Raw genomic sequence first — 12,274 nt, forward strand, 5'->3', positions numbered from 1 at the left:
TTTGTGAAAAATTGGTACACTAATAGGTTGCAAAAACAGCAAAAAGTAGGTATAGAAAATCATCATCTGAAATCTGTGTGGTACATCCCCGTACAAATTTGTTCAATGACCCCCCCCCCCCCTGGCATGTAGGCATAGATGGGGGATTTTAGATAAATCTCAATACAACGAGGGGGATTGGTCAATGCAATCATCTGCCCAATGTTACGCAAAACATGTGTTTTTTTGGGCAAATAACCCATCATATTTGACCATTGTTACTCAAGTATAGAAGTGCTACCTACATGTATCCTTGTTTTTTAAACCGTCATGGCGAAAGCGGAAGGTATCAAATTTGCTACCCGAAATGATGTTAACTAACTATCAACAACTATCATACTATGAAATAATTTTTTTTGGTTCTCATCCCCTCAATTTTGGCATTAGTCAGATTTTTTTTCTTCTTTTATTTTTCACAAAATTTAAGACTTCGGAGTTCGGAATAATAAGAAACTATGTCGAGAACCGAAACAATAATTTTATGTGGCCTAACAATATTTAGGCACTTTGTTCATTGCTTCTGTCTGCAATTACATGTAGTATAATGAGACTAATCAGACCATCATATTATACCATGTAGAAACACAATCAAGCATTACAATTAGTCATTTGTTCAAGGATCTTTATGAGCTTTATGATCAATTCATCTGGGGATGGATAAATGGCGAGTTAAGTGATGGTAAGTTATGGGCGAGTTACTGTTAGACCATTGGGCGAGTTACTGTTAGACCAATGGGCGAGTTACTGTTAGACCAATGGGCGAGTTACTGTTAGACCAATGGGTGAGTTACTGTTAGACAAATGGGCGAGTTACTGTTAGACCAATGGGCGAGTTACTGTTAGACCATTGGGCGAGTTACTGTTAGGCCAATTGGCGAGTTATGGTGAGACCATTGGGTGGAAATATGCTAAGATGGTGTGGTGGTGTAGTGCAGGAACAGGGTGGAAAGCAGTTATATTGTAGCTTGGGTGGGTTAAGGTGTGGTGGGTAGGGTAGAGCGTGGGAGGTGGGTTAAGGTAATTTTTGGGTCATTCAAGGTCATCCGTGGTCAAATCACTATAGATTGTCGCAGGTTTATGAAATCTGGTGGGAGACAAGAAATGGCAAGGTCATTTTGGGCTCATTCCTATCAAAAAAAAATTCAAAGTGGTTTTTGTGTGGGGGTGTGTGTGTGGTGGGGGAGGGGGGCAAGATTCACTAAACCCGAATAGTTTTTTGTGTTTTCATTGGACAGATCATGGGAATCAATAACATCAGATCTTTGGAATATTCATTTAAGACTGTATATTGGTTTTCTTTGTATCTAGTTCTAAGGAAAAGGAAGTAAAAGATGATATTTACTCACATTTTACTGCCATTTCACTACCATACTGGTAGCTTCTTCAGACTGGCAACCCATCCCTGCTTTTTGCTTGCTTTTATTATTGAAGAACAAAATTTAAAAAAAGACTAGTCAACCAATCACGTTGCGCCTTTGCCCTGACGTCAGACGCAAACTAGTCTTTTTAATTAGGTCTTCAATTATATCAGCAGTCGCCATAGAAGGCATGATGAGTTTGTCAAAGTTGTTGTTAAGTTTGTAAGTGTGGAAAAAAGTAAAGGTTGAAAATTTGGATCTTGGCCAGTCCCTTTAAAGCCATAATGTGTGATTTGCATAAAGAATAGATTCCTATTTTTAAATGTTAGTTTTCACTGATCACATTGTCCTTTTTTAAATTCGAGCAAAACAAATGAGGTAAAACAAAGAAAATTGCTATTTCATTCCAGCGCCTACAATGTGTGTGTTAGCTCGCCGATCGTCTTATTATCATGAATATTGGCATAGCTTCGCACAGCTAGAACGAACAAACAAGACGTAAGACTAATAGCAATATGTACACAGTTTATACATCACTGATTCAATGATTCATTAATGCACGCAATGTGTTTAGCCACCACTCAATCAGTGAACACTGAAGAAAACCGGAGAGCTCCGATTTTTTATTACAAAAACTTAAATTTTACTGTAATTAAAGCTCATTCAGGTTAGTATAAAGTTCACATGCCATACACCCTTGGGTATTACAATCATGCAAAAAGAAGAAATTCAACAAAAATTTAAATTACAAATTAAATTCGCCAAATGGTCTAACCATAACTCGCCAAATGGTCTAAGCGTAACTCGCCAATTGGTCTAACAGTAACTCGCCCAATGGTCTAACAGTAACTCGCCCATTGGTCTAACAGTGACTCGCTCAATGGTCTAACAGTAACTCGCCCATTGGTCTAACAGTAACTCGCCCATTGGTCTAACAGTACATTAACTCGCCCAATGGTCTAACAGTAACTCGCCCATTGGTCTAATAGTACAGTAACTCGCCCAATGGCCTAACAGTAACTCGCCCAATGGTCTAACAGTAACTCGCCCAATGGTCTAACAGTAACTCGCCCTTAACTTACCGCCACATAACTCGCCAACTAACCATTCCCAATTCATCTAATAGCCTTTACTCAAAACATGCTAAAAATTATGCTGAACATTCCATAAAACTTGGACTTCCAATTTCTAAAATTATTATTATTAAATTTTATTATTAACACATTTCTTTAGTGCTCTACAAATAACACAGCCCTTAAATTGAATTGTTGACTTGATGCAATTGCTAGACTTAGAGAAAAAAACACAATTATTTGATGAAAAAGTATGAGATTTATGCACCAAAATTCAGGATATTTACCGTTTTTTGCACAAACTCAGGCTGGAAAATCAGGTCAAACTTAAGATTTACCGTATTGTTTGTAATAAACGCCCCGGGGGCGTTGCATTTTTCCAAATGGGGGGCGTTTATTGGAAGTGAATTGTCAGTGAAAAAAGGAGGGATTTACGACCATACAAGATGGCGGCGCCCACTGAAAATTACAATTTTGTGGGAAATACAGCAAAATTACACCTGTAAGTGCATGGGATTAGTGAAATTTTACCATAATTAGGCAATGAATGGATGGGAGTTGAGTCAAAATAGGTTTTTTCCATGCAATTTAGCGATCGTGACTGCCATTGCTGATGCAAGTTTTAAGCTTACCTACACGATATGGCATGGAAATGTTTGCATTTTTGTCAATTTTTCACACAAAAATTGGAGGGGGGCGTTTATTAGAGGGGGCGCGTTTATTACAAACAATACGGTAGTTGTAATGGTTGTCAAATTCTACATGCCTCTGGCACAAAAACAGTTTATCATGGTAAAAATGAAACTTTTAAAAGCGAGAAAAGCACTAAATTGCTGTCAAGGTGGAAATTGTTATGCAATTATTTTTCACGCACATTGCCAATTTTTATTTGTTTCAGTTGTTTTCATGATTCTATATAAGTAGGGATGACCAATGAACCATCAACTTGATTAGAACACTCCCATAGACATGCAGGGAGCTCAACTGTGCACTGCTTGCACATACATTTCTAAATTGATCTCATTCTTTTATTTTTCAATATTTTTCTGTAAAATTTGGGAAGTTACTGCCAATTATATTTTGTAACTATCTTGCAAATTACAGCAACATAACTTATTTTGTTTTTCTGTAAGTGCGAGTCAAAATTGGTCCATCGCCATACAGTGCGCTTAATTGCCAGTGGCTGAGTTTAGCACTGCTCAAGAATGGCACAAAATATTCAAATCAGTAAGATCAGGTGAAAACGTGGCCTACTGAGCTGTAATTTGGCAGAGTTGCCAGTAATACCTCTATCATACCCTCTGTAAAAAGGTTAAAAAATTGAACAAGTAGATCTCGAGTTACAAATTAAATCACCAGCTTCCCTTTGGAATTTTTATATTCCTTTCAAATCATGTTAAGAAGACACCTTTCTGAACATAAATGTGAAGTTTCGTGCTCATTCGATGTATTGTTCACCTGATCTTAAGCCTAAACGTTTTCTTATATTTAGGCCTAAACATCTACAACTTGCTGCTGGCTATACCTTGTTTAGGACTTTCAAAAGAAGTACCTGAATGTGCAACCATAACTGTTTCAAAATAGCCCGCGATAGTCATGCCGGTAACTCCGAGGTCAAGCATTGAATTGGTTTGAACAAAGATACTCATAATGTATTGAGTGCTACTTTGGTTTGAATGAGGAATACTACAGGAATACACATGAGCATGATGAGGATAATCTCTATTGTTGTGAATGAGTCAATGACCTTCAAAACTTAAGATTTTGTTTACATACACCTACTAATTGGTCATATTAAACCCAATAACATTGAAATTCTTGGTTGTGAAAAAAAGTTCACCTACTTAGTGCAATTCTGATTTTGTGCCATATCGGCTATCTTGGATGATTTTTGGCAAATGTCCTCTAAATGCATGATTTCAATGCCTTGGTTTGAAAAAATAAGTTATGCCAGTGACTAGTTAAGTGCCATTTCATAAGAAACCCCTTTGATGCTTTCACAATATGCTTGTTTCATGTTTGCAAATATGTTAAAATAAAGAAATATATAAAGGTAAATATATGCTTATGCCAATTTTGCTCCCAACTGCTATTTTTGGACCTTGTCATTTTATTTCGTTCCAATGACCGGTCAGAATGGGAAACTTTGATAATTCATAATTGAAAAGTTTTTGACCGATTTTGACCATTTAACCACCAAAATACTTCTGTTGATTAGTTCTACTCAGAAAACAATCTTTTGTAGCAATAGGGTCAACATGAAATTTTTATGGTTATCCCTAATATAAGCTTCTTCACACTGACCAAGTGACCATGATAGCTTCTTCACTAATAGTACCGTACTGACGCGAGTATAGTCCCACCTTCGAGTAAAGTCCCACCCCCAAAAATTGAATTTGAATGCATTTTGAAATCATTAATAGAGTATGACATGAATACAAATTATCAATTTTCATATTAAAAATACAAAACATCTTGAATTTTTTTTTTTTTTTTTGAAATTGAGTATAGTCCCACCCCCAATTTTGAAAAATGTTCACCCAAAAGCGGGGTGGGACTATACTCAGCGATCATCATCTGATAATACATTGATGTATACAGAATTTAGGAATTTTTTGTGCATTGTAATTTTCATGGTAACTGCTTGATAAAGCACAAAAATTACTGTAGTGTGAAAAATTGAACTTCTTACACTACAGTATTAAATTATGGATTCTATGGTATCGGAGCAAACAATATTTGACATCCTTGAATTGCACATAAATGCATGTATAAACAAAATATACTGGTCAGCAATGTCTAATTTTAGATCAAATTTGACCGGCAAAAACAGGAAAGAAAAACATTTGCGAGCGTAATTGATACAAATTGAAAGGCAATCAAAACAAATTTTCAAAAGTTAATTAATAGCAACAATCAAATTAGTACTGGCGGAGTAAAAAAGTGATATTGTTAATTATTTGTGTGTGTAGTAAGGAAATGGGTCCAATCATATATGACCAGTCCAGTAATGTAAGTCCAATTAATGCCTCTCGTCCCTGCCCTACTCTTTGTGAGAGATGCTTGGCTGTTTTTTATAACCAGTTCTAATGATTTTTAGTGAGCACTAAGCTGTTGTCCTTTTTTCTGTTACACTTTTGTTACCTCATTCAGTTCAATACAATTGCCAAAAAATTGGGTCCCACAATTGGATAGGTTGTTACACCAGGATGCTCTGAATGGTCTTCAATGCTCTCTGCAAGCCTTGAAATAAGCAGACTGGAACCAGGAGCAATTTGTTTCGAACATTGCTCCTGGTTCACTGGGATTTTACAAGAACCAGGAGCAATTTCTGAAGAAACAGGAGCAATTTTCAAATATTAAATTCTTTTCTGCATATACAATACAGCATACCAGCATGACTGCATCAAGTGCAAAACTGTAACCAGGAGCAATTTATTTTAGAAAATTGCTCCTGGTTCATGTGAATTTTACAAGGACCTGGAGCAATTGGTGGCTTTACGAGAGCAAATTTGCTCCCCGCGCCTGCTTATTTCAAGGCTGGGCTCTCTGAAGGCAGCCCCTAACAAACACTGAACCAGACAGTTCAGTCAGTGTCCATTGGACACCTCATTAGGTTGAGTTAGCACTTGTTCAGTGCCTGTATGGGACCATGACAACCCCTCTCTGACATTACAAAATCCACCAGTCCTACCTCGCGCGTTCGGTCTAGCGCTTTGCGCTAGCTATAGGGTGTCGCGATCAGAGGGAACTGAGCCAGTTCTAGGTTGAGTGAGAAGATGACCTCCCTATGTTGAGTGAGAAGAAGCCGATTTGCTGGCCACTGCCCAGAAGTGAAGAGTTGGTATCCAAGCTACTTCACTGGACTCCCAACACATGGAAAAGGAAACCTGGAAAAGGAAACCTACACTGACCTACAAATGGATGTTCATGTTCCCAAGCTTCCTGAAAGCTACAGACCTTACTCCCAATTCCAGAAAAACTCACTAATATTTTGGAATTTAAATATCGTTTTGTTTTTCAAAATGAAACATAGCAAAATCCTAATCCTTTTAGTTAGTTCAAATTGGCATTAAAAGTCAAATTTTAATATTTTTGCAATTTTAGGGGAAATGGGTCACTCATTAAACATGCAAAAGTCAGTAGTCACATAATTCAAAGACTTGGCACAAGTCTAAGCATTCAAAATATCCAGTATAGGCTTAGAGTTATTTCATAATTTTAATATTTTATGTTATTTTTAATAATTATTGGTAATGACAAAGATTAGAAAATGTGTTTTCTAATGTATATATCTTGAAAAATGTCTTTATAGTAAGTCTTTGGGCTTGATTGTCACAATATATGAAAAATGTCCTAAAAATGCTTGTTTGTGACCCTTATTAATCAAATATTATAATTTGACTTTCAGGATAATAGGATAATATATTTTAATCCAAAAAATCGGAATTGAGAATAGAACAGCAAGCAACACATAGGGCACCTGACCTCCGACCTCAGGGCATTAAGGTTACCAGCAGAAATCTATAATATGTAACGCTGACGGGTTGGCGTGTATTATTATGATTATTATTATTATTTCAAAGAACTTGAAGCGCATTTCCCATGGACCAATGCGCTGTACAAAGAAAATAAAAATACATCAAAAATACACAGCATGGCATTACGTACAAATGTACAACAATATATCACAATGCGGTAAAATATACTCCTAATTACTTCAAAAAATTTGATTAAAACAGTTATGCGCAACAATCTGAAGCACAATTAGAATAATTAAAAATACACAGTGTAAATAGCTATTCACCTCACGCTTGAAGCTCTTCAAATCCTGGTTTGAAGCTACATGTGCACATGTATACATTGTAGAGCAAAATTGATCCAAATGCCTACAGAGTATGGGAGAAATGATCTTCTGTGGGGGACCATGTGCACATAGGTTGAGAATCTGTTCATAACCTTAGTGAAAATGCACACATAGCATTCCAAATGCCTGCAGATTATGGGAGAAATGATCTTCTGTGGGGGACCATGTGCACATTGGGTAGGGGTGTGATTTTCGGGTAATTTTGTGCCCGGTACCAGCGCATTTTTGAGCGGGTAAACGGGTACCGAAATTGCAACAAAATTTTTTATTTTTATTTTTAAAAATTTTTTCAAAGTTTTTTTCGGTTTTGTAGTGTCTCTGGACCTAGACCTAAATGCTAGGATCATGGTTTACCTAAAAAAAAAATTCAATGCATTTTGATATCATTATTATAGAGTATGACATGAAAACTATGTATCAATTTTCATATTAAAAACACAAAACAATGTGCAAAATTCATTTTTTTTAGGTCAACCATGAATGATCCTAGCATTTAGGTCTAGGTCAGAGACACTACTAAACTCAAAAAAATTCGGTACTGGGAATTTCCTGCCGGGTAATAGGATTATCGGGCGGGACTCAAATTCCCGGGACTATCGTCTCATATAACACGGGCGGCATCATTATTTTAAGTAAAACAACAAGGCGGATATTGGGCATTCCAAATGCCTACAGATTATGGGAGAAATGATCTTCTGTGGGGGACCATGTGCACATTGGGCATTCCAAATGCCTGCAGATTATGGAAGAAATGATCTTCTGTGGGGGGACCATGTGCACATTGGGCATTCCAAATGCCTGCAGATTATGGAAGAAATGATCTTCTGTGGGGGACCATGTGCACATTGGGTATTCCAAATGCCTGCAGATTATGGGAGAAATGATCTTCTGTGGGGGACCATGTGCACATTGGGTATTCCAAATGCCTGCAGAGTATGGGAGAAATGATCTTCTGTGGGGGACCATGTGCACATTCCAGGGCATTCCAAATGCCTGCAGAGTATGGGAGAAATGATCTTCTGTGGGGGACCATGTGCACATTGGGCATTCCAAATGCCTGCAGATTATGGGAGAAATGATCTTCTGTGGGGGACCATGTGCACATTGGGCATTCCAAATGCCTGCAGATTATGGGAGAAATGATCTTCTGTGGGGGACCATGTGCACATTGGGCATTCCAAATGCCTGCAGATTATGGGAGAAATGATCTTCTGTGGGGGACCATGTGCACATTGGGCATTCCAAATGCCTGCAGATTATGGGAGAAATGATCTTCTGTGGAGGACCATGTGCACATTGGGCATTCCAAATGCCTGCAGATTATGGGAGAAATGATCTTCTGTGGGGGACCATGTGCACATTGGGCATTCCAAATGCCTGCAGATTATGGGAGAAATGATGTTCTGGGGGGACCATGTGCACATTGGGCATTCCAAATGCCTGCAGATTATGGAAGAAAGGATCTTCTGTGGGGGACCATGTGCACATTGGGCATTCCAAATGCCTGCAGATTATGGAAGAAATGATCTTCTGTGGGGGACCATGTGCACATTGGGCATTCCAAATGCCTGCAGATTATGGGAGAAATGATCTTCTGTGGGGGACCATATGCACATTGGGTATTCCAAATGCCTGCAGAGTATGGAAGAAAGGATCTTATGTGAGAGAGATCAAGTTGGACCTTGGCATAAAAAAGAATAGGGTACTTACTTGTTAAAGAGATGGTTATCGATTTTAATTTTGCTGAATCCCTTGAATGCATCAGGCATAAGCATCACTGGAATGTTGATGTGAGCTAACTCGGTAATCTGAAACAAAACAAAGATGTCAGGAAATTTAGATTATAAATCAAATGATCTTCAATAGTCAATACATTGCATTGAATATATCACAGAATATTGTTGTTAAGGCGGGTCGAGAGGGGAGCCAAGGATTCTCAACTATCGAGTAATAATATACTAATTACTATAGGGTAAGCTACATGTTTGCGCAAATGAAGTCAGTCACGCGCAATCATGCGTGTGGTTGTATGTCTTGTGTAAGAGATTAACTTGTGGAAAATGCAATGCCTATTTTGGTCGTTCTGTAAAAAAATCTAAATGACGAAAAATTACAAACATTTGGCTGTTTCTTTCCATTACTATCATATTTTGAAAAACGCTAGGAAAATACTATAACCGATGACCCCATGTTGACACAGGATTAATAAGCCATATTTTTGCTGAAAAGGGTCCGAATTAAATAGCACTTGATATCCGCCATCTTGGATAAATTTGGTGTTTACCCTACAGGCTACAAAGTACAATAACCATAAACCAATCGGACATATCAACATGTCAAAACCCCATCACTGATGAATCTGCAATATTGCACCAAAGTACTCTGCTATTAAACTGACTTTTTTTATACAAAAAATGGTTTCTTGTATAATAATAATATTCAAAGTAATTGCTACATTATGGTCGAGACATGCTCCGAGTAAAAAAAAAGGAAGGTTTTATTTCAAACTCTAATGGTGACCCGCAGATCAAAGTATCGGTTGACATTGGACGAAAAAAAGTACCGGTTGACATTGGACGAAAATGCAGCTGGGCCGCTTTTCCCAATGTTTGGCTCCTGGTTCAGACTGACTTATTTCCAGGCCTGGCGGGGACCCAATGAGCTGTTACTTCCCAGGCTAATTTTACTGGATGGCCAGGGGGTGGAAGGAGGGCGAGGTACAGGTACCATACTTCAATTAATAGTGCATTAACCTAGGGTTTTGGTAGTGGCACTGATGTTGTACTGTGACTGATTTACATGCCTCACTTGACATGCTCAGGCATTTACTTGTTAAGAAAATTACTAATTTCTTGTTCATCATGGGACTCACGGTATGCTAGCAAATTTGCAGGTAGCAACACGACTACACGAGGTTGTACAGCGCAGCAGCAACATTACAGAACTGACCAATCATGTTTGTGCAATAACACACGTTCGCAGCTTCCTACGCTATATACGCCACATGTACCGGTTAACCGGTACTGTACGTGGTGGGAAAGTTCTATGATGAACATGAATTAATTATTTTCCTATAATGGTATAGAGTAGAACAACAGTAATCAAACAGAAGCTTACGTCATAGTTTGGAATTATTTTAGAATACCCTACCAAATACAGGTTTTAAATGTAAAAATTTGAGGTCTTTAATTAACTTAGCAATGGTGCATGGCATGGGTGGTGCATACACATTTACACAAGTTTGTAAATTGTTACATGGATCGAATCCATGGGTTCCTACAGTCACCCATGGAAAACAGGGTACTGAAAAGCACTACACAATGTCCACATCAGCCATGGGTGGGTTTGTTTACATTGAGGGCCGATGACACACATTCGATGGGTGTAGTAAATTGTAATTTTGTATGGCTCTGCTAAGGGCAGCAACTAGCATATATTCTACAGTAGAAAATTTCAATTGAATGAACATAATCCTGATTCCTGACATTGTGTAACGATGTACACTGTGAGCCTGTGTGATTGTGCGTGCGTAACACGGAAGTGAATCCAACTATGCCAACTCACTCATGATTGGTAAGTATTTTAATTATTGTATCTAATTCCATGGTCGCGCATTTGCATTGTAGTTTGAAATATGGGATACACAATTCCATGGTCGCGCATTTGCGTTGTAGTTTGAAATATGGGATACACAATCCCAGTTGGACTTGGATTGCGTACTGCTATTGTTGAAACTAAGCCAGGCTAGCGCCTCTAGACCTAGTAGCGGTGTTCATTCAATTGAAATTTCCAAGTATAAAACTATTAAAAGATTCAGTTACACCATTACACCATTACATCAAACTCTCCCTCAAATACTCGAGCTGTGCAAAACATATTGCATACTGTGCAATGCAAACCATTGCCATGTAAACAGCAATGACATGTCATTGACATTGCCAATCATACAAATTGCCATAGCATTCAGGCAAACATGGGTCATGGCAAATGGCAGAGCCCGAGCATCGATTCTTTCACATGTTCACACTTGTTTGTTGGTAAACATACCGAGTGATTAATTCCCCACATAAGCACACTTAGAAGAGGTTCACTAGCTCGAAAAAGTTTCACTTTTTGTGTCACTGCTTTCATGTGCTTTTTCTTCGCTGTCGCACCAGACATTTTGATACCTCAGTTCAGGCAGGTCCTCCGACCTCACCCACTCGCCAGCAGAAAATCGTGTTTTGATTAGAATAGATGTTCACAGTGATTGCTCGTCTTCTTTTGGTGTTGATCCCGAAAACGATTTGCAAAATTCAAGGCTGAACCATTGTTTGAAAAGGTCTTCTACCGCCCTAGAAATAGGTAACAGGAAATGGCTAAATTATCTGCAGCAAACATATGGAATTACAAGGATTCTACTACCGTAAATAGCTCAGTAAATGTAATCGAAGGATGAGAAAAGTGATTGCTCGTCCAGTGTCAATAGTGAGAAAATAGACCGCATAATTGATGTATCCCAAAGATTAAGCAATTTGCCAATTAAAGACTACAAAGTTATTAGATTTCTAAAAATAGGCAAAAATAAACTTAAGATAATTGATATTTAGATAATATAAGTGTAACCTATCATATAAAACATCGCAAAAATGTAATTTTAAACATTTTTGAAGCCTTTGTATATAATGATTTCTACACTACTCGTCTGATGAAATAAATTTATTCCAGGGGATGGACTTCCTGATTTTTTTCTAAGGTTTCTAGGTGAAGTGAATTTATAAAATTTGTATAATAACAAATATATGTAAAAGGTTTTTTCAGAGTATTAAATGTTTTTAGGAGCTTTCAATAACTGTTTAACTTTAGCAGCTTTCATTACAAATAAAAATAGTATTTATTCGATCTTAATTAGGAAGTTTTATGTTCTTTTTAGAAACACATAATTGATTGGCAGTTGG

The 12,274-nt window shown here is 37.6% G+C and overlaps 1 protein-coding gene across 1 annotated transcript in view; it reads right to left on the reverse strand.

The window, feature by feature from the left end:
• The window catches only part of LOC140159387 (phosphatidylinositol 5-phosphate 4-kinase type-2 alpha-like), a 134,395-nt gene extending 122,607 nt beyond the window's left edge, over nt 1-11,788 (reverse strand). Inside the window, 2 exon segments of the mRNA XM_072182844.1 lie at nt 9,048-9,145; nt 11,385-11,788. Coding sequence (XP_072038945.1) covers nt 9,048-9,145; nt 11,385-11,498 — 212 coding nt within the window. The 5' untranslated portion in view covers nt 11,499-11,788.
• Nucleotides 11,789-12,274: the final 486 nt, after the last annotated feature.

Source organism: Amphiura filiformis, chromosome 8 (genome assembly GCF_039555335.1).
Source record: "Amphiura filiformis chromosome 8, Afil_fr2py, whole genome shotgun sequence".
Taxonomy (NCBI): domain Eukaryota; kingdom Metazoa; phylum Echinodermata; class Ophiuroidea; order Amphilepidida; family Amphiuridae; genus Amphiura; species Amphiura filiformis.